This window comes from Scomber japonicus, chromosome 16 (genome assembly GCF_027409825.1).
Source record: "Scomber japonicus isolate fScoJap1 chromosome 16, fScoJap1.pri, whole genome shotgun sequence".
Taxonomy (NCBI): Eukaryota; Metazoa; Chordata; class Actinopteri; order Scombriformes; family Scombridae; genus Scomber; species Scomber japonicus.
Genome location: NC_070593.1, coordinates 25,411,459 through 25,436,745, shown reverse-complemented (window position 1 = coordinate 25,436,745; position 25,287 = coordinate 25,411,459). Strand labels below are relative to the sequence as shown.

General features: G+C 39.5%; 1 protein-coding gene across 3 annotated transcripts; it reads left to right on the top strand.

Moving 5' to 3' along the window:
- Positions 1-12,223: 12,223 nt before the first annotated feature.
- iars2 (isoleucyl-tRNA synthetase 2, mitochondrial) lies at positions 12,224-25,252 on the top strand. Of its 3 annotated transcripts, XM_053335378.1 has the most exons (24): positions 12,224-12,619; positions 12,989-13,111; positions 13,221-13,374; positions 13,458-13,606; positions 13,784-13,833; positions 13,911-14,020; positions 14,124-14,214; positions 15,606-15,721; positions 15,827-15,996; positions 16,353-16,443; positions 16,558-16,709; positions 16,823-16,983; positions 17,139-17,241; positions 17,899-17,992; positions 19,805-19,885; positions 20,702-20,810; positions 21,601-21,703; positions 22,478-22,600; positions 22,699-22,830; positions 22,969-23,075; positions 23,793-23,938; positions 24,036-24,226; positions 24,307-24,451; positions 24,571-25,252. In XM_053335378.1, the coding sequence occupies exons 1-24, from the start codon at positions 12,353-12,355 to the stop codon at positions 24,714-24,716; spliced, it is 3,114 nt and encodes a 1,037-aa protein (XP_053191353.1). In that variant the 5' UTR covers positions 12,224-12,352; the 3' UTR covers positions 24,717-25,252. The 3 variants fall into 3 exon arrangements, with proteins under 3 accessions (XP_053191353.1, XP_053191352.1, XP_053191351.1); XM_053335377.1 differs by lacking the exon at positions 19,805-19,885 and having other exon boundaries at positions 14,127-14,214; XM_053335376.1 differs by lacking the exon at positions 19,805-19,885.
- The last annotated feature ends 35 nt before the right edge of the window (positions 25,253-25,287 follow it).

Sequence of the window (25,287 nt, the reverse complement as noted above, 5' to 3'; positions counted from 1 at the left end):
TGGGTGTGTGTGGGTATGTCGGTATATGGGTGTGGGTGTGTGTGTGGGGGGTGGGGGGTGGGTGTACGGGTGTGTTTGTGCCAAGAAATCAATGTGTTCTAATATTTTTTCAACCTGTTTTTAATAGAAATTATACTATTTACTTTTTTTCTAGATAGAAAGAAAGAATACATTAGGTTGTTGCTCTTGAAACAAAACAATATATATATATATATATATATATATATATATATATATATATATATATATATATATATATTACAATACTCTCAACTAATTTATTTGCTTTTGGAAATAAGTTGATGAGGTTGCACCAGTAGCACTTCAGCATGCTGTGTACTGAAGTACTCTTTTCTCTTAAGAGTTGTCCACCAGTTCCACCATTCCCTAATTGTGTTATAGGCTTGCACCCCAAATCCCCAAATCCCAGCTCACTGTTGCTACAATTAGGATGCAGATAGCATACTTGCTAATTTTAGACAACTCCTGCTGAGAAGAACACAAAGCAGTTATGGACTACTCTACTGTATTTAAAGTAACTCTGGATTCTGCCAAGGGGGCCTGATTAAGACAATTAAGAATAGTATTAGGCAACTTAGGGCTTGTGCTCGTCTCTGTTAAATCATTAACAAGCGCTTCATCTTAAAAGGAATAGGTTATCATTTTGTGGAAATATGCTTAATTCAGCAGGGAGGGGCCTTTAAAATCCTCACCTTCAACCCTATGCATTGGTCTTCCATTGCTGTGTCTGAGGTATTATGACGTATTAATCTTATTAATAATGTTTTATAAATATTTGAAGCAGAAATACACTCAGACAACACCAAAGCTCAACGTTGTAATGTTATACACTGTCACTGACAACCACATATAGTTTTGGTCTTGTACTGTATATGGGATTAATTGTCGTTTTTAACAATTACATCAGAAGGATTTGCTCAATGAGATAACATTTCAACACACAGGTGTAGCTCTCTCTCTCTCTTACCTGTATTGACAACCACTAAGCGACACACCTTAACTTACAAAAAAAGAGTGCCTAAAACACTGTTTGAAGGGTGCGCTCTTTGAGGTATATTACAGCTCATAGTATAAATTCTTACCTGTTCCCTCCTCTTTTCTTTCCCTGCCTAGTCTTGGCTTTCTCTCTTTCTTTTTCTGTCTCTCTCTCTGGTGTTTGTGTTAACAAAGCTAAATGAAAATGAATAGAACTTCTAATTTGCTATGCAAATTATGAAAATGAAGGCAACTTCTGTCCAAAGATAGTAAGTAACCAAGTAGATGCTACTGGCAAATGTTTTTTGCTGATAGATGTAAAGCAAGTGAGCTCAGGCTTTTACTACATATATAATGTAGCTATTTAATTTAGCAAGAAATAAGACAGAATGTCTCTCTTTTTCTTGATATACATGATGCTTATCCTGACTAATTAAGAGGAAATATTGTAGGAGATTCAAGCAGTCATCAGAAAATAATTAATTTAAAACTGTGGAAGACAGAATAGCAAATATAAAAAGTATAATGCCAACATTAGAAGAATAAGAACAGTTAATACTAACCAAATCAAAAGTAATTGCGTAAAATCACCCTTAGCACACCCTGTCACAACATTTAGTTGTGTAGCTAACTACACTACCTGTCACTATCTGTTAGCTTAGTGCGGAATATTTGTCTCCCCCTTCTGACAGTGAGAGTAATTACATAAATATTGTCGGTATGGTTGCACTTTCATTTATATGCACAATTCCCACATTCCAGCTTTAATATAGCTAACTATATTTTTATTTGTACAGTTCTAACTCTAGCAAAACTCTAATAATTCTCGGTTGTTAGTGAGTTAGCTAGCCTGGGACAGCTGTGTCCTTCATATCAATGAACAATTATCGTATTTAATTTGATACTAGTACCATAACATGACATTCATAGAAGGTAAAACACCTGTGACACAACAGCATGGATTTTCAAAAGTGCACTCTAGCAATCACACTTCCCATTTATCTTATAACCTACTGGCCCTTAATGCACCCCCTCATTTCAGCCTCTGTCTGAAACAGGCCGTTATAGCTCCTGTCTCTTTAAGGCACACCTTCTGATTGGCTGGTTTCAGGTAGCTTCTTCTGAATCTCAAGGCTTTTTCAACAAACCATAGTAGCATTACACAATTTTTTCTTGTTCTTTACTAAAACTCAGCTTCTCCAATCCATTAATGTTGGAAATAGAACCAAGATATGAGACTGGACAACAAGAACAACACATGGTACAACCTTAGTAACAAAAGCCCATTTATGTGCATGCTGACATTGGCAGGGTAGAAGAATGTGTCGAAAACAAAGTGTTCAGAGTAGGTTGAAACCCTGGCTTTTGACTTTCTATATACTTTAACCTTAAGTTTTGGAACTCTGACCATGTTTAATATAGATATCTGATCATAACAGGATATGAATAACAAAGTCACCAAAATCATAATATGTCCCTTTTAAATATAGGGCTTAGGAGAGTTAGTCACACGTATTGAGCTAGCTGTGTTGTTTCCAATATTTTACACACATAACACAAACACAAAGCAGAACACGAAGGGCCCATGCCAGGCTCTTGTTTCCTTTGACATTCTCCTCTCCTAATGTGTGGATTTGCGTGGTATCCCTTTCTCCTTTCTTTCATCCTCGCTCCATCCATCCCTCCCACCTGCCCGACTCTTTCCATTGCTTCTCATTTGATCCTGATCCCTGCGCGCATTACGCAACTGTCGCCCTCGCTCACAGCTGACAGAGAAAGGACGTGCTAATGAAATCTCAGAAAAGCATGGTCTCCTCTCATATACACATAAGCCATCTTCCACCCACACTCACACAATTCTGATACACTCCTACGTAACAGGTCCATATAAAAATGTATGCAGTGTATAGCTTTGTATGCCTTTGACGTTTTCACATTGGCCACAAGACATCAAATAATCTGGTTATGGATACTGAGGAATATCACACCTCAGAGATTCTTAGCATCATAGCAGCGATGATTTTGGTGTCATATTTTTTAGTTTCAGTGATTGTGATGAGTGATAACAGACAGCCATCCACAGGAGAGAGGGCATCTAAACAATAAATATGCTTTTATTGGTTTAAGAAAGAATTGTATTGCAAAGAACAAGACATGTCTTCACCTGTCCAGTGGAAGTCTCTTATATATAAAAGGAAAAAACAAGTAGTAGTTTGTGGTGTGTGGTAGGGTAGTGGTTGGTAGTGGCATGTTTCTCTTTAAACCAAATGATTAGTGTCACAGCTGGGTGTTGCCATGTGAGAAATTTCCACAAGCACAACTTCCTTTAGCTCACTTCACCTTTCACAGATTAACTTCTGGTTGCATAAGTTCAGCATTCTTTAAAAGGCTGTTTTTGGATCCAGTTCAAGGTTAAACATCACATTGTGTCTATATATGTTAGCTCTGTGGCTGGTCCAGGATGTACCCTGAGCCATTTGCCCAGTGCATGTTTGGATAGTCTCCAGTTGCAAGGCTGGATGGACGGATGGACCTGGTTAACAAAGACATATTTGTTTTCATCATCAGTATCAGTAGCACATAACTATAAAATGCTACTTTAAATAATAGGCCACAACTATTGTGCTAAATACCCTCTGAATATATAACCGATCTGTGAACATTGGTGAATTTCAGTAATGTGGGACGATTTTTGCATTGGCACTTCAGGGTTTATTTCAGTATGAACATTATATCCAAACCCAATACCATTCTGAACTTCCCAAAGTGTTTTCTAATAGTATCAGAAAAGAGCTTTGTCTTACTTGGATTACTCAGTATATTATTAACAAGCCCATTATGCTAATTAATCAATAAGACAAGGTCAGTTACTCTTGAACAATGTCACTCATCAAACATTTTCTAACTGAATTGGTAAATACAACTCCAACAACCCCAGGTGATGGTGGCCTATAAGAGGCTAACATCATAATGTCAGTTAAACAGCAATATATCATATCTCATGTTAGCTAGAATTAGGCTCCATTAGCTACCAGTCAATAGATCAACAAAGACTATAGCCCCCCTTACTGTGTTGAATGCATGAAGAAAGAGATTACTTATGAGTTTAACTTCTTCTTCCTCTAAGGAAATGAATGTTATTTTTTCCTTCAAAAGTTTCATGATCTCACTTTAAGAACATTTTGTAACACAAATTGCGCTAAAATAGATGTATCAAGTACATCCAATATCTGTGGTTGGTAGGTTTAGAAAGTATAGTAGTTGTAGTATAGAAAGTATTTTAGATACAAAACATGTTATGATAATCTCATAAAATTGTATGTGGTAAATATTGAATGTTTTACAGGTTGTGATCATGTAAAACAGGATTTTCACTTGCTCAAATGCAGCGTACACATGTTAGCTGGTTAATCCAGCACACAATAGAACAGAAATAACATGTTGTGTTGATGAAAGGCAAAAACACATGAAAACATATCAGTTTTTCCAGATACACGGCTACGTGTGTACATGTCCTTGGCTTAGCTTAACACAAAGACTGGAAACAGGGGCACAGCTAGGCTAGCTAGCTAAGCATATTCTTGTTTCCAATGGTGACAGAATGTTCAGTGAAGACCAGCCCTACTCTACCTCTGATTGGCTCGCACTTGTTACCTTCATTGGTTAGCTTAGCTAGGTTTATCATGAGGTGTGAGATGGTCAGGGTCAGGATAAGTGTATCAGGGTCAAAGCCAATCAAAGGCAGAGCAGAGGCAAGTCTTCGCAGAACATTATGTCACCGTCTTCTGGGGACTTGTGACCAGTAAAACTTGCCACTTTTACACTTCTGTTTGTGTGTTTAGATTCAGTACCAAAATAAACTGTATATGCTGCACATATATATATATATATATATATATATATATATATATATATATATATATATATATATATATATACATATCTTATACTTAAGATATGTATAAAAATCAACATGTCACTTTTTGAAACTTTCAATATTTATCTCAACATTTAAAGTCTGGTTCCTTGTATGTTAACATACTTAGAGCAGAGTCCATACTGAGTCCATACTGAGTAATCCAAAATGTCAAACTATTCCATTTTAAACTAACACATCAGTGAAACATGAGTAATGCTGTGCCCTTTTCAGACATAACACACTGTTACTGAAATGACTTTTGTCATTCATAGAAGTATCAATTACATCAATGTTAGTCCTTGTAGAAGGACCTTAATATTCAAAACAATATTTCACACCTGGTGTCCTTTATAAACTATAAAGCAGTGTCAACACCTCATTTCTATGTTCCGTGTATGACGAATATTGTGGATAAAACCTCAAAGCACTGCATGCAAAGTAGGTCACGCAAGCTGTTCCACAACAGACTGCAGGAATGGGACGACTTCACCCTCACGGCTACGTATGTTGGGCTTTGAACTGGGAACACACACAATGAATGTATTAGAAAGGCCGCACATGCCGTGGAACATCATGAGATAACCAAGTGACATACAGATGGTTTCTGTGGTAGCCAGATGATTGGGTAACCTCATCATACACGCTAGTATTTCTTCCTCATTTAGAAAATTATGTTTGATAATTGGATCTCCATGCTTGTATGTTTAATACATAAAACGGGAAAATGTTATCTTATGGTGTTTAATATTCCAGGTGTCAGATTGGACAAGAACAAAGAAAGGAGGATGTATTGCCTGATTTGCATGCATCATTACCTTAAACAGAACTGGAAACAGAGTGCAGGCCAGGGTTGGTGGGTACCATTTAAACACAATCAAGCGTCACCCCATAAACTTCAATGAACATAACAAAAGAGAATTGTTTGTTATTCTTCATTGTCATGTTAAGAAATCATACATTGCATGTTCATGGCAATTGTGAAATATTGTGTCACATCTCAAGTTCTGCATTGTACAGGATGTAATGATAGAACAAATTGGAACTTCCCTTAAGCAATGATGCATGTCGTGATGGCTCATATCAGCACAATGAATATGATAATAATAATAATATGATCTTTAGAAAAATGAATGAAAAATGTTATTCAACCTCTGTATAGCTGTACCTCTGCTCCTGATGCTCTATACTGTGATGTGTGTTCCCATATCTTCTATCTGACTGATCCAACACACTATACACATATACCGTGAACCCTCAATTTACTGGCCAATTTGTGTGCTTTCTGTCAATGCTTTGGCTCACAGTGAGATTGTGCATACATTGGTTTCAATGGGGAGACATGCATTTTATTTAAAACAATAAAACACAACAGGGAGTTGCATCCCTGTCATTATCTGTGCAGCCATTAAAGCTCACAGGAGACCTTGTAATAAGATCTCTCTCTCTTTATCTCTGTCACACTCACCCATGTGTAGATAGTGTGTGTGGTTGTGTGTGTGCATATGCTTCTCTCTTTCCCACGGGGTTTTTGGAGGTGTAAATCATCAATAGCTTTAAATCAATAAAAGTAATCTATTATTCACTTTTTCCTTTTGAATTCAGTGTTTCCTTGAATTGGTATAGACCATAATTAATTACAATAGAGCACATTGCATAAGGTTAACAGTAGCAGTATAATGATTCAGAATGTAAGCATTAAAGACAATGAATGGTGTTGATGGAGCTCGTACAGTTTAGTGCAGTTTCATTGTTTCATTATTCTTTTTCCTCAAGCTGTGATGTAATTTGAGGAGATTTTGCTGCTCTTGTGGTGATGTCGTGATGATGTCGTGATGATGTGTTTTGGTCTGTTAGCTGCTCTGAACTTTGGCAGGGGTATTGAGAATTCTTGGTAGTTTAATTGTGGTCAGCCTTTACTAGAAGTTAAACAGTGTTTATCTGTTGATCTGTAAGTGGGTTACAACACATTATAATGATATTTCCTTATATACTGTATCAGATATAAGGAGAGTTTTAAATGTTTGTTAATGTGCAGTATTTTGTCAACACTTAAAATTTGGAACCAGGGATGTTGTGTATATGACGTGCTGTAACCACTAGCTGACTAGGGCGCCACTGTATGTTGCTATTTTGTCTGATTGCTGACATCTTCTATTTCTATATATCCGCTGCAGCTGTATATAGCGTGTGCATGCACAATAGTGTGATTCTCAGCTGCTCTCGAATGATCTTCAGCTGCAGATCGGGGACAAATAAGATGTCACTCAACAACAAATCATTACAGCATTTTAAGCAGGAAATGCATCAGCTTCTCACCCCCTTAATTAAAAGCATGACTCACTGTGAAACCAAAATGAATGTGACATTAATGACTTCACTGATTCTGCAAACATAGAAGCACACGCTCACCCTTCTCATAGCTGTTAGGTCTCATGCTGGGAAGCTTCAGTAAAGGGGTAGTGATACCTTTTTCCAACACATGATAGTCTTTGACTTATTGATGAGGAGCAAACCTTGTGCTATTGTTTTAGACTCCACAGAGGAACTGTATAATAGATGCTGAGTCATTGCTGAGGGATAAAAAAGTGCTGCTGAAAGTGTGACGCATTCAGGTAAAATGGTAATAATGGTAAAAAGCAGCTTGGACATTTAGTGGTATGTCAGACTACTTATCTGATGCTTCAGTGTCAGGGTTCTTAACTAAGTTTTGTTTTCAACAGCAGATTCCTCTGAGCTAGAGAGGAGGTGAAGGAGCTGCACAGCTCAGTGATGAAAGCTTTGGAGTGTCCTTCACCTCCCCCCGAATGTTTCTACCACCCCTCTCTTTTATTTGCTTCCCCTTCTTCCTCAAAGCTAGCAAACACCTATACCTGAACTGGAGGTTTCTCCTTACATTTCAGGAGGAGATGGGTGGAGTGGTTGAGATGGGTGGAGGAGGAGGAGGGAGGAGGGCTTTAAATGGTCACACTCTGGCGATCAACTAAAGGAGAGAGCTCTTCTCTCGATCACCTGACCGCACTCCTCGGGGCATTTAGGTTTCACGGCCGCACTGCAGGAATGTGGCTACTGCTCCATCAAGCCTCTCCACAGTTTTGGATTATGAGGTAGTGATAGGAGGAAAAGAGATGGAAAGATAAAATAAAGATTCAAAATAAAAGAATATGTATGTGTTTATGAGGAAGAAGCAAAGAAGTATCTGGAAGAATGAGAGGCAGGCTGACGGTGCAAAGGTCCTGATCTGAGTCTATAGCTTTTGGAGGAGATAAGATGAGCCGGACAATGCGACCATTGTCATGTGATCAGGGTGGGATGCAATTCCCACACAGATTAGGAGTGGGTGCACAGAGAGGAGGAAGGAAGGGGAGAGGGGGGATGGTCAACAACAGGTGAATTCTACCAGTCAGTCTTTCAGATAGAGAGTCCCTTTGATGGCAGCACCAGGTGACGGAGGAGACACACCTCACCCAGCTTTTGAATTATTTACCTGCTCTCCATTAATAATTTAAGTGTTTTTGTTCAATGTGGCTGGTGCTCACAACCTCCTGCGTTTGAGTAGTACTTACAAATACTACACAATAAAAGCTCGTCCTATACTGAGGGGAGACTGCCAACATGTTAGTTGCTGCTGTGGAACAGGACACCCAACAGCAAGCATTAACTTAAGATAGCTTGTTTTACCTGTGTTATTTCACTTGATGTCATAGCTTAAAGGCTGTTTTCACATATGGAGAGGAAAAGTGTCCGTTCACTTTAAAGTCTGAGCTCATATGTACCTACAGGAAACTGACAACTTGTGATTCAGTAAACAAGTTTAAATTGAGTAATGCAGAGTTTCCTGCTCTGTCAAGATTTATTTATTTTTTTTAGTCTCAAACTAGACTACCATTAGGAAAATTAGATTTAAGATTGATCTTTAAGTGAGCATGATGTCACCTAAAAAGCAGTATTTAACACTTGTGGGAAAAACCCCTACAAATTAAAAGCATCCAGTATTTAAACTGAAGAATCTTAAGAAAAAAAAAGGGAGTGGTGACAGCCACATGATAGTTCAGGTTTCGTGCCAGCAGGGTTCCGGCTGCCAAAATTTAAGTACATCAGCTTTGACAAATAGACAAGCTTATTGTCCACAGCATTGGAACTTGTGAGTGTTTACTAGCACTTCAACTCATACCAGAGTAAGAGCTTTAGAGTTCAAAGTAGAGCTGGATTATCCAAATGTAACTGATAGCTACTTGACCTTTCTTACATGAGTTATATATACAGTTAAACTGGCTTCCTTACAACTGTTTTAGCCCCTAAAAATGTTTTATAGAGTTTAATGTGATTGAGGGCATACCGTTTAATCTGTGGACATATTGTTTAATCTGTGGACGCAAGTGCAAGTGAATATAAATCTGGCTTTAAAATTAAACCAATACCAGGAAATAAGTTGAACATTTCCAGTTCAAATCTTTATTACATACAAAAACACGAGCTAAAACTTACATTAAATCACACGTTTTTGATAGAAAACCTTTGCAGATTTTTTTTTTAACAATCATTATCAGATCTGTGAAGCCTGCAGTATTTTTGCTTCAAATAATGTCCACCCGCTATAAAACTGCAGCCACCAAGGAACTGAATAGTGTTCAGTCCATACAGGTCTCCTGAGAGCACATCAGGACATAATGACACAGGAACAGCAGGGCGCGTAAAAGGCTGAAACCGGCGGGCGGGCTACGGTTGCGCACTCCTTTTATAATTAGTTCCCAGTGAAGACAGAATTTTAACGGTGAAATCCAAAAAAAAAAAAAAAAAAAGTGATCGAAGAGAAGGATGCATTTTTTTTTAAAGTGGACTGCTCTTGGAGTAACGGTAATGCCTTCTCAATCCTGCCTGGACGTGGCAGTGCGTGTGTTAAGTGCAGAGGACCCATCAGTCAGGTTCATAAGGACCAACTGTGGAGGAGAGGGGCCGTTAGTGCCAGTGGCAGCAGCAGCGTGAAGACGTCGGTCCTCCCGCACCCGCTCTTCCCTGCGGTCGTCATGTTCATTGCGCTGGTTGGCGTTACGGTGGCGGTGTTCATAGTTCCGTTCGTGGTCTCGTTCATGGCAGGTGTAGGTGTAGCTGGTGTAGTCTACAAAAAAAAAGATCATTCAGTTAATATATAAGCACAATTAAGTTCCTACAGGACTGTGAAAGCATCAGCACAGTGAAGTTATGTACAGGTTAATCATTCCTCATGAATGGAGCTTTACGCACAGATGCGTAAGCTTCGAGGACGCAGGCGAGGTGCCAGAGATGTAACAATTTAAAAGATAGAAAGCAGGGTACACATACTAAACCAAGCTTCGAAACTACTGATCTAGAAGTATTTACCACAAACACCCCAAAATTCAGTTTGAAAAAAATATGTTCAATGCAAGTAGTCTAAATTTTCCCCTGAGCCTATGATATGAAAAGTTGAGGCTCGATAAAAAGTCCTAAAATTAAAGAAAAAAAAAAAAATACTGCTGAGGATCAAATGACAGGAAACCCCCGAAACACTGCTCTACAGGTATAACCTATTAAGTTACAAGTAGTTGCACCTGTCGCTTGACTTCAATAGTCCCCCCCCCCCAAAAAAAAACCCAACAAAAAATAAAAAAATACAAAAAGGACAGTCCTTTCTCCCCTTCTTACATCTATGCTGTGCTATACTTCAACATATTTACACAGGCCACTAATTTAAAGCAAAAGCATCCTTTAAATTACAATTTAAAACCACCTGTGGCATAAGGGCTTGGGGGGGGGTTGTGTCCTCCTGTCTGAATAACACTCTTACATATTAGATAATACTTTAAAACTAAATTCAAGGAATATCATGAATTGAGTGAATAAAACCAACCTGTGATGAAACATGGAGAGCTAGCAGGAGAACTCCAAAGTAAGCGACACACATCTTCATCATCATCATGTCTATGTGGAGTGTGAACAGGTACAAGGCTCTCTGCTTCGATCAGGTCCGCTGCAGACTGACTAGATGAATGAAACTAGAGATGCTTGACTTCGGATTTTTTTTTTTTATACCCCTGCCCTGTGACATCATCAGCCACTCAGTACAGTCTATGGTATCACCTGCTGAAGCAATGCTGCGTTCAAGTGTTGTAGGAAATATAGGGAGCATATATGTTCAGATGTATTTTATTACTATCAGTTTGCTTATAATCAAAGTGTAGTCTGAATGATTTGCCCACCTGACATGATTAAACCAAGCACGAGGTAGATATGAAAAGGCTGCATACAAATATTTGGAGTTTCCCCTATGCTCCTGAAGCACACACAACGCTCACTGCAGTGTCAGGTGATGCGTTCAAGTGCCAGGTTGAAGCTCTGATATTAGGTTTTGGCAGGTTGACCAATATTAATAATTAAAAAAACAACAACAACAACAACAACAACCGGATTAATAATAATCTATAGCCTACTATTATTTCTACTTGACTGTATTGTAGTTGTAGTTGCTTACAGTGACCACCAGAGGGCAGAGAAAACAAGCAATGAGAGCCCATTAAACAGCCTCTGTGTGTGTGTATTATTAATAGCAATATTAACCCTTAAACAGGCAGGAGTGAAACATTATATGACGTCACTAGTTATCTCATTTGCACTGAAGTAAAACATTTCCACACATATGTTGTTTTTTCATATACTTGGCATTTCATGAGTTGTATGTCCAAAAGGATACGTTGCCTGCCCCTATTAATGTATTAAAATGGTCATAATGGTAAATAATTGAATGAAGTGGTACTTTCTTGCCTTCCCTGGTCATTAATACTAATTTCTAAACTGATTTTTACCATTTATATCAAAGTATAGACCTACAACAAGCTTCAATTCTACCAATCCAGTTCTATCAATTCAAGGCACATACTACTGAACTATCACCTTAACCAATCATGCTCCTAACAGGCTGCTAAAGAGTCCGTATCTCCTGGTGCACGTTGCCTGTTTAAGGGTTAACAACCACATAAATTAACGTAGTATCGTAGTATTGTTTCTTTAATATCACTTTCAGATTTATGATACATTCATTTTGCTTATGAAGATAGAAAAAAATGGCAATTTCACAGATTTTTCCATTGAGATAAAAAAAAAACTAGACTCAAATTTGTAAAATCTCACAGTTTCATATTTGTGAAACCTTTATTCCTTATATTCACTATAAGTGATTAAAAAGGGGGAATCGTTCCAGCGTCGTTCATCACATTAGGTTTAAAAACGCGACTGCGACTAAACCCACTGGCTTGCCGTAGTTGTCCTCTCCAATATTTCTTCCGGTAGAAACACAGCATTGTAAGAAGGTGGAACATACCAACAAGAGACCTGCACACTGTCACAACAAGTGAAACAGCCGTACCGTTTTTAGTTTTTTTTAGCTATTTATTTCAGCTATTGACCACAGGCTTCCTCCTCTCCATGCTGCTGTGCCGGGTTTCGGCAGTGGGCCAGACGCTAGCGAGATGGGGCCGGAGGTCACAGCGGGGAGACGGCCTCCTCCAGCGGGCTGTCTCCTTCAGCACCGGCCGCTGGTGTGCTGTCAGTTCAGGAGAAGGTAACGCTCAGCCCGCAGAGGTGGGTTCTGCTCAGGGCCTGTACCGAGACACAGTGCTCCTGCCCCGGACTGACTTCCCCATGAAGCTGACCGGACAGAAGCTTCTGGACAAAGAGCTCCAGATTCAGCAGGTATAAGGATATATAAGAGGCTGACCAGACTCCATTCAAAAAACAGTCAAATTAATCTTCTTCTTGCTTGTAGATGGCAGAACACGCTTTGTAGCAAATCATTAAAAATATTCTATTATGTTTACAGTCTAGTCTTCACTTCGGCATGCATCACATCTGTTTAGAGTTACTTATTATACTCTTACAACCTCATATTGAGACTGACTGAAGCTAATGTGTAAGGCTCTGTGGGTGAAATACAGTGCTGGGTTGCATTTCTACAACACATCCTGTTTTGATAGATAATCATGGTTACAGATTGCTTCATAGTCGTGATGCTTTGTGCCAAATCATAACATAAACCCTCTCTACCTGTGGATTGCTTTGTAGGAGTGTGGATTTGCAGAGTTGTACACCTGGCAGAAAGAGAGGAAAGCCAAAAAGGAGTTCTGCCTTCATGACGGACCTCCGTACGCCAATGGAGACCCTCATGTAGGACATGCACTCAACAAGGTAGTCATTTTTATTACATATTTTTTTGTCATTGTCAGAATCCAGTATCCAACAGCAGCTCAAACACTGTCCGTCATCATCCAATCTACTCTTATCTTGTCTGATCCAGATCCTGAAAGACATCCGCAACCGTTTTGAGATGCTGAGGGGTCGACAGGTCCACTACATCCCAGGATGGGATTGTCATGGCCTGCCTATCGAGCTGAAGGCCCTGGGAGAGCTGGGTACCAGTGGCCTCAGTCCTCTGCAGATCAGACAGAAAGGTAAAGAGGGAGAGGAGGAAGAAGGTTGAATGTGAGCTCTGTTATGCAGCTGCTGTAACGTTTTGTTTTTTTATCCCACCCAGCGCGGGAGTTTGCAGACGGGGCCATAGCTCGTCAGAAGGCTGCTTTCCAACGCTGGGGGGTGATGGCTGACTGGGACCAGTGTTACTACACGTATGATGGAGCCTATGAGGGGGCTCAGCTCAAAGTCTTCCAGGATATGCACAGCAAGGTGGGCAAAGATGCTTGACCAGACTGAAGAGCTTCAATAACTATTCATCTAAATAGTAACATTAGTAACAGCTATGTTAAACTAGCTGACTCCTGTCTCTCAGTGGTACATCTGTACAACAGGATATAATTAGGTTTCTTCAGTCTAACATGGTTATTCTACTTTATTGTATTTCAGGGGCTCATCTACCAGGACTATAAGCCAGTGTTCTGGTCTCCATCATCAAGGTACTAGATTAACTTTTGTATATTTTATTGTTTTTGCTCCTCGTGTATGCTTGAATTCTGTGTCTCTTCCTCTGTAGAACGGCCCTAGCGGAGGCAGAGTTGGAGTACAACCCAGAACATGTGAGCAGGGCCATCTACGCCACATTCCCCCTGGTCACCCTGCCTCCTAACATAGCCTCAGAAGCAGGTAATGCAAATACACACAGGTACAGGTAATTCAGAGTGTTTTAAAGTGAAGATTTCTGACACTGTGTATGTGTGTGTGTTTGTGTCTGGTTCGTGTACATCAGCAGATCTGAGCGGGGTCTCTGTGTTGGTGTGGACCACCCAGCCGTGGACTATTCCTGCCAACCAGGCCGTCTGCTACATGCCCAACGCCCAGTAAGAACCAGCACCACTAAATGACATTAACACAGTCCCAGTCAGTCAAGCTCAGCTCTCTGCTGTCAGCCAGGGCTCCAACCTTCATTACTCTAAAGTGCACTTATCATCATTAACTGCACTACCTCAGTCTATGTAATGATAGAATACATAATTACTGATGAGGCATTTTCTCACACTAATGATGTCTTAAAACCTAAACTGCATTTCCCATCAGCCCTGAGTTTTCTGTCACAAAGACAGTTGCAACATACTTCTTGTTGCTGCTTGTGTACGTTGGTTGTTGTTGCAATGCATTTGTTTTGAGATCAAAAGGAGGAAAGAAATAGTTAGTGACTTTTCCAGATTTTCAAAATAAAAGTGTTATCTTTAATTGCAGTAGTTAAATGCTTGTTGCTGCAGTACATTTGGTTTTAGATCAGAAGGAGCAGAGAAATAGTCTAGTGAGTTTTTCCAGATTTTCAAAATAAAAGCGTTATCTTTAATTGCAGTGGAAGAACAATTTTCTCTCCTTGTGTTTTGCCGTTAAAGCATTTGGACTTGTCATTGTATGGAAAGTGCAGGTGTTACTAATGGCATTAACAATGGCTCTGTTCTATTTATGCATTCCAGTAAGTTAGGACTGTGTGACAGCAACAACTGAAGCAGCCGTCGTTAATTAGATTATTCACACCTGCGCTTTTCATGCTACATGTCAAAATGTGTTTATTTGTTACTGTTCAACAGAGCCTGACAGTGTGAGGCTTCTGCTGGATTATGATGTCAATATTTGAGAGTTAAAAATGTCAATAAGTTTTTGCATATATATAGTCCTGGTAGATGAGCATATATTCACATAGTTGTGTTTTTTTTAACATAATCTTTAATAAGGATGTCTTAAATCTGGTTATAAAAGAGTTGTGACTATTTCATGTAAAATGTATTTTAGAGTTTAAAAAAAGGTGTAAATGTCAGCATTCAATAGTGGACAAACTATGTGATGGAGAGATTCTAACCTACCTATACATACATATACATATACATCTGGGATCAGCTAAAATCAGCACAGCCAATAGACAATTGTTCACTCCTCCCAGCAGAAATAACACTGCTGTAATCAATCACATTAATAACTGCATTCTATTCACTGGACCAGCTTACTGAGGCACTTTAGGAATGGAGCCATTGTTAATGTTCTTAGTTCAACCTGGAAAGAGGCTTACAGTCCCTTACTGATGGGCTTCTTTGCTTATGGCAATTAAACTGTCATTAGATTAATACTGTAATTATTCATTGATGTTAAAATACTAGTTGTGGCACCTTGTTATTCTTAATAGGCAAATTATAAAATGTAAAGTGAATGTAGAGTTACATTTGGAAGGCTTCAGTAAGTGACTTTTTTCTATTTGCAGGTACTCTGTGGTGAAGAGGACTGACAACTCTCAGCTGCTTTTAGTTGCTACTGAGCGCATAGCCAGCATGGCAACACTACTGGGAACAGAGCTGGAGAGTATAGGCACATACACAGGTAATGCTCATACACACACACACACACACACGCACACGCACACACATATACATGAAAGAGTCTATAGGTTGAGTCTTAATGTCCCCCCTGTCTTTCTTCTCCAAGGCTCCCAACTTGAAGGCGGGGTCTGCAAACATCCCACGATACCTGAAAAAGAAGTGCCGCTACTGCCGGCCAATCATGTGACTATGGCGAAAGGAACAGGATTGGTCCACACAGCCCCAGCTCACGGCATGGATGATTATAGCGTTGCTTCACAGTTTAAACTGTCTGTGGTACGTTGGGAGTAAAGAAAAGCATGTTTGTACCATTAAAGATAATATTTTATTTATTTTTTTGTTTATATTGTAAGTTGAATATCTAAAATTCAGCTCTTGAATTGATGATAGAACAAAACAAGCAATCTGAGGATGTTACTTTAGGCTGATTGGCCTGTTTTTAAATACTAAAAAACAAATTATACATTAAATGAATAATTAATTAATCAATAAAACAGTCCTTGGTTGCAGCCCTAATAATGTTTTAAGCTATTTATTTAATAGCTACTGTATGAGGTTTGGATAGGGTGCTGAATTCATTTTGCACTTTTGCATCCATATTAAATAGTTTGTATGTTTTTCTATCACCTAAGGAGTGTATGGTGGATGAGGATGGTAAGTTCACTGAGCTGGCCGGCCCTGAGCTGAAGGATCTGTCTGTGATGAGCGAGGGCACTGAAAAAGGTAATGCGTATATGTTGAAAGATGCACATAACATGGATGAAAGCAATTTTTTCACATTTCTCTGCATGTTTTGTTGTTGTTATGTTTATTCAATCACCTGACTGCCTGTTGTAGTGATTTCCATGCTGAAAGAGTGCGGGGCTTTGGTGAAAGAGGAGCAGTGTGTCCACAGCTACCCGTATGACTGGAGGACCAAGCAGCCTGTCGTCATCAGGCCCAGTAAACAGTGGTTCATTAACACAGCCTCACTCAAAGACAAGGCCACGGTAAAGCTGATACATTTTTGTTGAGCTTCTTTTTGCTAAAAAAAAACAAACATAGTCTGTAGTTGGGTTTCAAGAGAGTGATGCATTTTACATGTGTGTTTGTGTTGGTGCAGGATGCGCTGCAGAAGGTACGTATTTTGCCAGAGTCCGCACGGGGCAGTTTGTTAGCCATGCTGGACAGACGGACCTACTGGTGCATCTCCAGACAGAGAAGCTGGGGCGTCCCTATACCAGTCTTCTACCACAAAGAGACCGGAGAGCCGCTCATCAACAAGTAAGCCAAAACATGCAGACAAACTGGCTCAGACACATATTTGGATACACACTGCCACATTTTTAGAGATGTATCAGAGAAACACATTGTCTGTCACACACAAACACACTAATATGTTATATACTAAACATTCTTCCTGTCTCTGGACTCTGCAGACACACAGTGTCCCATATAGCAGAGCTCTTCAAAGAAAAGGGCAGTGACTGTTGGTGGGAGCTTCCTATTGAGACTTTGCTGCCAGCAGATGTGATAAAGAAGGTGAGTTTATGTTTGTGAGAGTGAAATTAAGTTAGATGGGTTAGTTAGAAGCAGCATCACTGATACATTAGATGATATGGACCACAAAATAAATAAATGGGGTATGGACAGTATAATCCTCTATTTTGATTACTATTATAATTATTAAAACTATTTGTGTTTTTTTCATTCATTCAGAGTATAATTGATTGGCGTCAGAGCCTTAAGTAGCATTCCATATTGGCTCTTAAAATGTCAGCACTTGTCAAGATGATTAAGGTCTATAGTGTGGATTTGCATGTCAAAGTGGAACTTTGAAATGAGCTTTAATTTCATTTTATATTTACTCCTATATTTACCATGTGATTGAGTCTTCACTCTCTACAGTTTCTAGATACAGAAAGTTTCAAGTAGACATTTTCAGCAAACCCACAGTACTGTACATCTACCCAGCAGACAGATAAAAGACAGAAGTTTGAGGTGTAAATGTTGGACTTTTCCTTCAAGCAATCAATTATCAGTCATAGCTAATCAATTAGTATAAATGTCATTTGATTGACTCTGACTGTTAACTTCAACTTTCATGTGTGTGTGTGTGTGTGTGTGTGTGTGTGTGTGTGTGTGTGTGTGTGTGTGTGTGTGTGTGTGTGTGTGTGTATATGTGTATGTATGTATCAGAGTAAAGCAGGTCCAGTCACAGACTATGTTCGTGGAGAGGACGTACTGGACATCTGGTTTGACAGTGGAGCATCATGGGCTGCTGTACTAGAAGGTACACCTGAAATGTCTTCATGTTGCCCTCTTATGCAAATCATGTTGATTCATATGAATTTGGATATGTTTTAGTGGAATCAGCAGCACTAATGTTTGTCTCCCCTTCATCAGTTAGATACTGGATCAGGGTCGCTGACCAGTTAATTCTCCTTTCATTAGTTTTATTGTAGGAAAGCTACTTACACCTGTCTTACGTAGTCCACTATCCCAACTAAGTTGTTTTGCAGAGTATCATTAGTAAAAGCACTAGTTTGCTGATCACAAACATGGATTAGCAAGTCATGCAGTCTCAGTATTCAGGGTCACACGTGTTTTTAATTCAATGTTACTAGAACTGCAGACAGTAAAATCAGTGAATGCATTTTCATCACAGATACACTGCCACATTGCTGTCTCATTACTGTGAAATCGTTCATCATAACAGGTCATTTTATCCAGAGAAGTTAGACGCAGTGATGTTTTAACAGGATATTAATTAAATAATGGTAAATTAAAAGTTGCATTATAAACACTGGAGATGTTGGTTAGTCACACTTAAATATCTCATCTGTTGTCGATTAATTTCTGTGAAATTTAGACATTCAATCATGGTGTCCAGAGGATGAATTCTACTGACTTTGGTGATCCTCTGACTTGTCATGTAGTGCCAACAGCAGGTCCATCCAGTGACTACATTATACTTTAACATCTACAAGATGGATTTGCACAAAGTTCTGCTCAGACAAGCATGATTCCCAGAGGATGAACACTTATAACCTTGGTCAACCAATGGGTTACTCTCCAGCACCACTATGAAGTTTTATACATGTTGTTTCAAATGAAATGTGTTTGATTAGTTGCCATGAAACCTTGAGTCATTCATGTCCCCCTCATAATCAATTGTAATCTTTTTAGTGATCTCCTGAAGTTTCATGTAGCGCCATCCTCAGGTCAGAATATTCATTTGTCCAACATTTTGGTTTATGACCAAATATCTACAAACTAATAACATTCCCATCCGTACTTTGTGTTTATTGCTAATTAGTAAATGCTAGCATGATAACATGCTAAACTATACCAGCATGTTAGCATTCATGTTATTGTCAGACATTAGCATTTATGTCAGTGTTGGGATTTCATTTGATGATCATTTTATTTCATAACATTTATTAAGTTGGTAATGCATGTAAGACAGTTAATATGGACAAAATTGAATTAAAAGAATATAAGACATTTTCATTTACATATTAATTCATAAATTAGAAGCTAAATTTAGAAGCTAAACTAGCGAATGTTAGCATGCTAAACTATACCTATGTTGTACTTGCCAAACATTAGCATGTTAGCATTGCTATTGTCAGACATTAGCATTTATGTCAGTGTTGTGATTTTATGATAATAATAATATGATAATTTTATTTCATAACAGTTGTTAATAAGTTGATAATTCATATTACACAGTTAATTTTAGAAAAATTGATTTATAGGAACATTAGACATTGTTATTTACATAATTTATCATTTAGAAGCTACATTTAGAAGCTAAGAGTTAGCACTAGATGTTGTTAGTTAGCAGTCGCCACAAGCTAACATGTATGGCTTCTTTATATTTACTGAAGAAGCATATGTGATTTTAAGTCCAGAGTCTTGTCTCGTCATTTTTGAAAATAGTTAGACTAAGCTACAACAGTCAGAGCTGTACTTGCTCAGCAGTGCTAGCATGGTTGTGGACTCTCAGTCGTATTGTAAAACAGGTTGCGAGTCAGCAGATTATGAGCCGCTATAAAGTGGACATGTTCTCCATTGTTTTTGGTTGTGTTGTCATTTCCAGAGGAGATGGAGGGAGAGTCTGAGGAGCCTGAGTCACGTCTTAGCTGGCTCCCTGCTCGGCTACGCAAACCCCTCATCACAGGTTATCTGACCACCCACCTACTGGCCCACACAGCAACCCCTCGTCTTCCAATGTGTCTCTCTCTCTTTGTTTCTCAGGCTTTTATACCTGTTGTCTCTCAATATCTGGTTCTTCTTCCTCGCTGTGCCTTCAAATGCTCTTGGTTAAGGTGAAATTATGAGTTGGGAAATGTCCCACAATACCAAAGCTAGCCAGATGAACTTTGTCACTCTGCTACTGAAAGTCATAGCACCTCTCTAGCAGTTGATGATGACTACAATTAGACATTCACCTTCAGTAAGCATTTGAATGTGCTTTGAATGAGGAATATTAATAAATATTGGACATGGAAGTAGGAGATTATGAGGAACTCCTTATGACAGCATGAATCTCAACCGTTCTCTTTCCTTTACTCTCTCTGCTGCATGCAGGATTTAGACAGAGCCCCTAGTTTGGGAGAACACAGTTTGTTTCTTTTTCCAGGATTGACCCAAACTCTGCACTTCTTTGCTATCTGTACTGCCTCACTGTGGATTGTGGATGGATTCAGGGTGGAGATGGGCAACTGAAAACTGTCTGTGCTTGTGATGCCATGTTACAAACATCTGGCTGTCTATGTGAAGCCTCTAACCATCTTGAGTATAAAGACGACTTGTACACAGGATGCATCGGGGCAACTTCCCCAACTAACACTGGCTGACCTCTCATGTCTTTTCCAGACATTTCTGTCCTCTGTGGATGAAGTCTTCACACATACACTAACCAAGTTCCTTGTGGGGTTTTTTATGTGTGGTTGAAGTGTAGGAATAACTGAACTGAGCTCTTTTCTTCCTGCAGAGTCAGACTCCAGAGCAGATGCATACGTGGAAGGGAAGGATCAGATCGGAGGCTGGTTTCAATCCTCGCTACTCACGAGCGTCGCCATGAGGAACAAAGCGCCTTACAAGTGAGTGTCCCCCATGCACAGGCTGCTGTGTTCACTCTGAGGACCAGATGTGTCATCAGGGTGTCTATAGCACAGTGTATCAAAAACTAAACCCCTAAATCTGCTACCGAAATACACAGGAATTAGTAGTTTTGGGTGTGTTTATTTTATACTGATGGCCCTGAGTTAAATACTATTTATGTTAATGTTATGTTATTCAGGCAAAATTCAAAAAGATTTAACATTTTATATTTGTGAATTTAGGCTTCCTTTGTTAAATAAAAAGGGTTTAGTAGGAAAAATGCTTATATTTCCATAACTACCAAACCTCAGCTATAACATCTGTACTAGCATAACATTTTTTGAGACACTACCCGACAGGGTATTCAGTAGGTAGAGCGGGACATCCATTAAACGGAAGATCGGTGGTTCAATTCCCAAGATACAACGAATTGCTACGCCAACAGTGTGTGAATTTGTGAGTGAATGATAGTTTCCTGCAGGTTGGCATCTTGCGCGGTAGCCCCTGTCATCAGTGTATGAGTGTATGAGTGTGTGTGTGTGAATGGGTGAATGTGACTTGTAGTGTAGAAGTGCTTTGAGTGGTCAAAAGACTAGAATAGTACAGTCCATTATCAGCTCATACAAGGGATGTTTTGAGGAGAGAAGTATCTGGAGGACTGCAAGAACTCTCTGCAACAATAAAAAATATGAGAATCATCTGCATCTCTGGACAAATTATCTCAGGCTTTGATCTTAATCTGTGTGTGTGTGTGTGTGTGTGTGTGTGTGTGTGTGTGTGTGTGTGTAGGTCTCTAGTGGTCCATGGCTTTACTATCAGTGAGAAGGGAGAGAAGATGTCTAAGTCTCTGGGGAACGTTGTGGATCCTGATACAGTCATTAATGGAGGGAAGGTGAGATCAGTGTTTAAGTCTCCTTGGAAAGTCTGAAATGATCTGAACTGAATATTGTATTCATTAAAATGCAACCTTTCTGAAATTTAAAGGATCAGTTCACCCAAATCACAATAAACCACATTTGACTCGTAGTTATGTGTAGCTATAATTGTTTTTTTTTTCTCTTTGTTCCTGCCAAACTTAAATAAATCATAGGTGAATGGAACTTGCTTTTTTGTCACACTTTTGGTAAATTAAACTGAAATCCTCTGAAATGTTGCCAGCAGACCTGCAACGATTAGTTGATTAATTGATTGTCAATTAGCAGAATATTAATCAGCAACTATATTGATAAGCAAATAACTTTTTCAGTCAGTTAGTTAACAGTAACAGCTTTGGATGTTAGACTGTTGAACAGATAAAACACATTTGAAGATGCCACCATGAGCTCTAAAAGATGATCACGGTTATTTTTCACTATTTTCTGACAAATTTGACATTTTATGGACAAAAAGATGAATGGATAAAATAACCAGCAAATTAACCAGTAATGGAAATAGGAAGGAAGTGGGGAAAGTGTATGTTTTTTTTAATTTTTTTTGGGTGAATTGACTCTTTAATTGTTGAAGATAATGTGATTTTCTTTCGAGGGTGCACTCAATCTTAATATCTCATGGCTTTCTCATTACTGTTTTTAACACCAGCCACCATTCATTCATCTAAACAATAAGTCTTATTTACTGACAGCATTGTTTCCCTCCCACACAACCTGCCCCTCTTTCCTTTTGTCAGGACTCCAGTTGTCCAGCGTACGGGGCAGACGTGCTGCGCTGGTGGGTGGCAGAGTCCAACATATTCTCTGAGATTCAGATCGGGCCCACTGTGCTAAACTCAGCCAAAGACAGCATCGGCAAGGTACCAGTGAAGTACAAAAAGCACTTAGTTCAATTGAGTGGTTATTCTTTCATGAATGCTACTAACTGCTCTTCTTTCTCTCTCTCTCTCTCTATCAGTTGAGGAACACTCTGAAGTTCCTCCTCGGTAACCTGCAAGGCTTCGACCCTCGAGTTCAAGCCGTGGACGCCAAAGAGATGCACTACATCGACCAGTACATGCTGCACCTGCTGCGCGAGTACGGCATGAAGGTGTGTTTAGAGTTACCTACCTTATTCCAGTCCATGTTACTTCATTTGACTGAAATAAAACCACTGAAATATATATATATGTGTGTGTGTGTGTGTGTGTGTGTGTGTGTGTGTGTGTGGGTTTGTGTGTAATTGCAGGTGACAGACGCCTACAGTGAGTTTGATGCAGGCAGGGTCATCCGCATCCTGCAAGCCTTCATCTCCAGAGATCTCTCCAGCTTTTACTTCAGCGTCATTAAAGACAGGTAACAGTTAAAAAACACAGTTCCTACACTTTGTTTATCTGCACCTGCTTTACTTTGAGTCTCCTTTAACCTCACATATCATTAATTCATATTTAATACTGAAACTAAGGCTATGATATCATTATCCAGATGTAAACTGTCTCCAGCTACTCTCATTCACATGCTTGGGTCATTCTGGGATCAACCTTAAAAATGTATGATAGATTTGAAGCAAATTCTTTAACAAGCATTTTTAGTGTTAAACCAGACAATAAGGATATTGTATGAATATTGACAATGCTGTTGCATTTACCAACTTGTTAGTCCCATGGCTTATTATTGTCTTATCTTATATAACTGAAACAAATCCAAAGCACACTTTTCATTCCAGGTGGCTGAGAGATATCACATCATTTTAAAACTAGAGAAAATCAAATATAACATGTGGATGTCATTTCATAATTTGTGTTTTTCATGATCACTGGGATAAAGATAAAGAATACTGCAGATATTTAATGTATTTTTAGATGTATTTGTAAGTAATTTATTTGTTTTTATATACTAAGTCTTATGGTTTATTATCATATATTTTAAATGTATTGTTGTAGTCTGTTGGGTTGTGGGATTGGATAATACGGTTGGGGGTTTTTATGTGTATATTTTGATATTTAAACTTTATAAAACTATATATAAATATCTTAAGATTGCATGTTTCTTCATTGTGTCTCTGTCTGTCAGGTTGTACTGTGATCCAGAAGACTCACTGGGCAGAAGATCATGTCAGACGGCCTTGGAGGAAATCCTGGACGGGCTGACCAGATCCATCGCTCCCATCCTGCCACATCTGGCTGAAGAGGTTTATGCATATGCACCAGGACATGACAGTACGTGCACGTTTAGCTTCATGTGAGGCTTCAGGAGTTGATATTTAACATTGTTCAAGGCTGTAGATAAGCTGCCTTTTGTTAATTGTGTCTGCAGAAGAGGAGACGCTGTTCAGGAGCGGCTGGATCAAGAGCAGCTCTGTGTGGAGGCGACCGGGGTTGGAGGAGGCGGTGGAGGGGGCGTGCGCCATCAGGGACTCCTTCCTGTCGTCCATCCCGGGCAAGAACGCGGCTCAGTATGACCTCAGCATCGCCATCGAACCCGGTCTGCTGTTTGAACTCATGGAGGTAGGACACAGGAAGTTACTGCATGTTCACTCGACCGTGCCTTTTAAATTAAAACATTTTTAATTAGATTTGTTTTCTAGTCTCTCCAAGAGGAGCCCTCCTCCACCTCCTCCCAGCTGGCTGAGCTGATGATGGCAGCGCGGGTCAACCTGAGTGGCCAGCTGCCCCGCGACCTGCCCGACGATGCCGTGCTGAAACAAGGCAGCTTCCTCATCAACCTGGAGGGTGAGGAGCATTAGCACCACTCACGATAATAATAGATACATCTATCATTTCTAATATACCTGATCATCATTAGCACTTCAATACAGCTGCAGACCTATAAAACTGTATGTGTGTTTTAGGTGGTGTTATCCGGGAGGACAGCGCCTACAGTATAGCAGCGGTTCCCACGTCCACCGCCCGCTGCCCTCGATGCCGCCGCTACACCTCCGAGTCGGCAGACTGCATGTGCCCGCGCTGCCAGACCGTCGTCTCGCAGGCTCACTGACAAAACACCTAGTCGCCGTGACGACAAGTGGACATCACCTTGGCTGTTTTTGGTTTTTTTCCTCCTGCTGCTGCTGCTTCGGGTGGAGGTGGACACCAGCTTTCACACTCCCACATCAGCTCGGAGGTTGAGCTTTCTGGCATCGCGTTGGAACGTCCTAACAGCTGATAGCCTGGTTCTCATTCTTGATGCACTTAACACGCTTAAACAGCAGGTGTGAACTATAAACCCAAAATTGTCCCGATACAGCGTGAGGAAGACGATTAACTGTATTTATAGATGGGAATGAAAGGTGTTGACTTTACTGACAGTGAACGAGGGAAGCCACTGTTTTTTTAAGTAATGTTTAAATGTATAGAATATGGAGGAATTCACTACAGGTGTCACTATGTGATAACAGAGAGTTGATCTTGCATATAACGGTGAGTTAAATATGGGTGAGCTGCTTATCTTTGTATTATAAACTCAATATGTATATGTGAAAAATATTGAATGATAAATAAATTGAGTTTGATCTCAGAATGTGTTTTAAATGTCAGAAAAAAAGGTAAAGAAGACATATGTCAAAGCG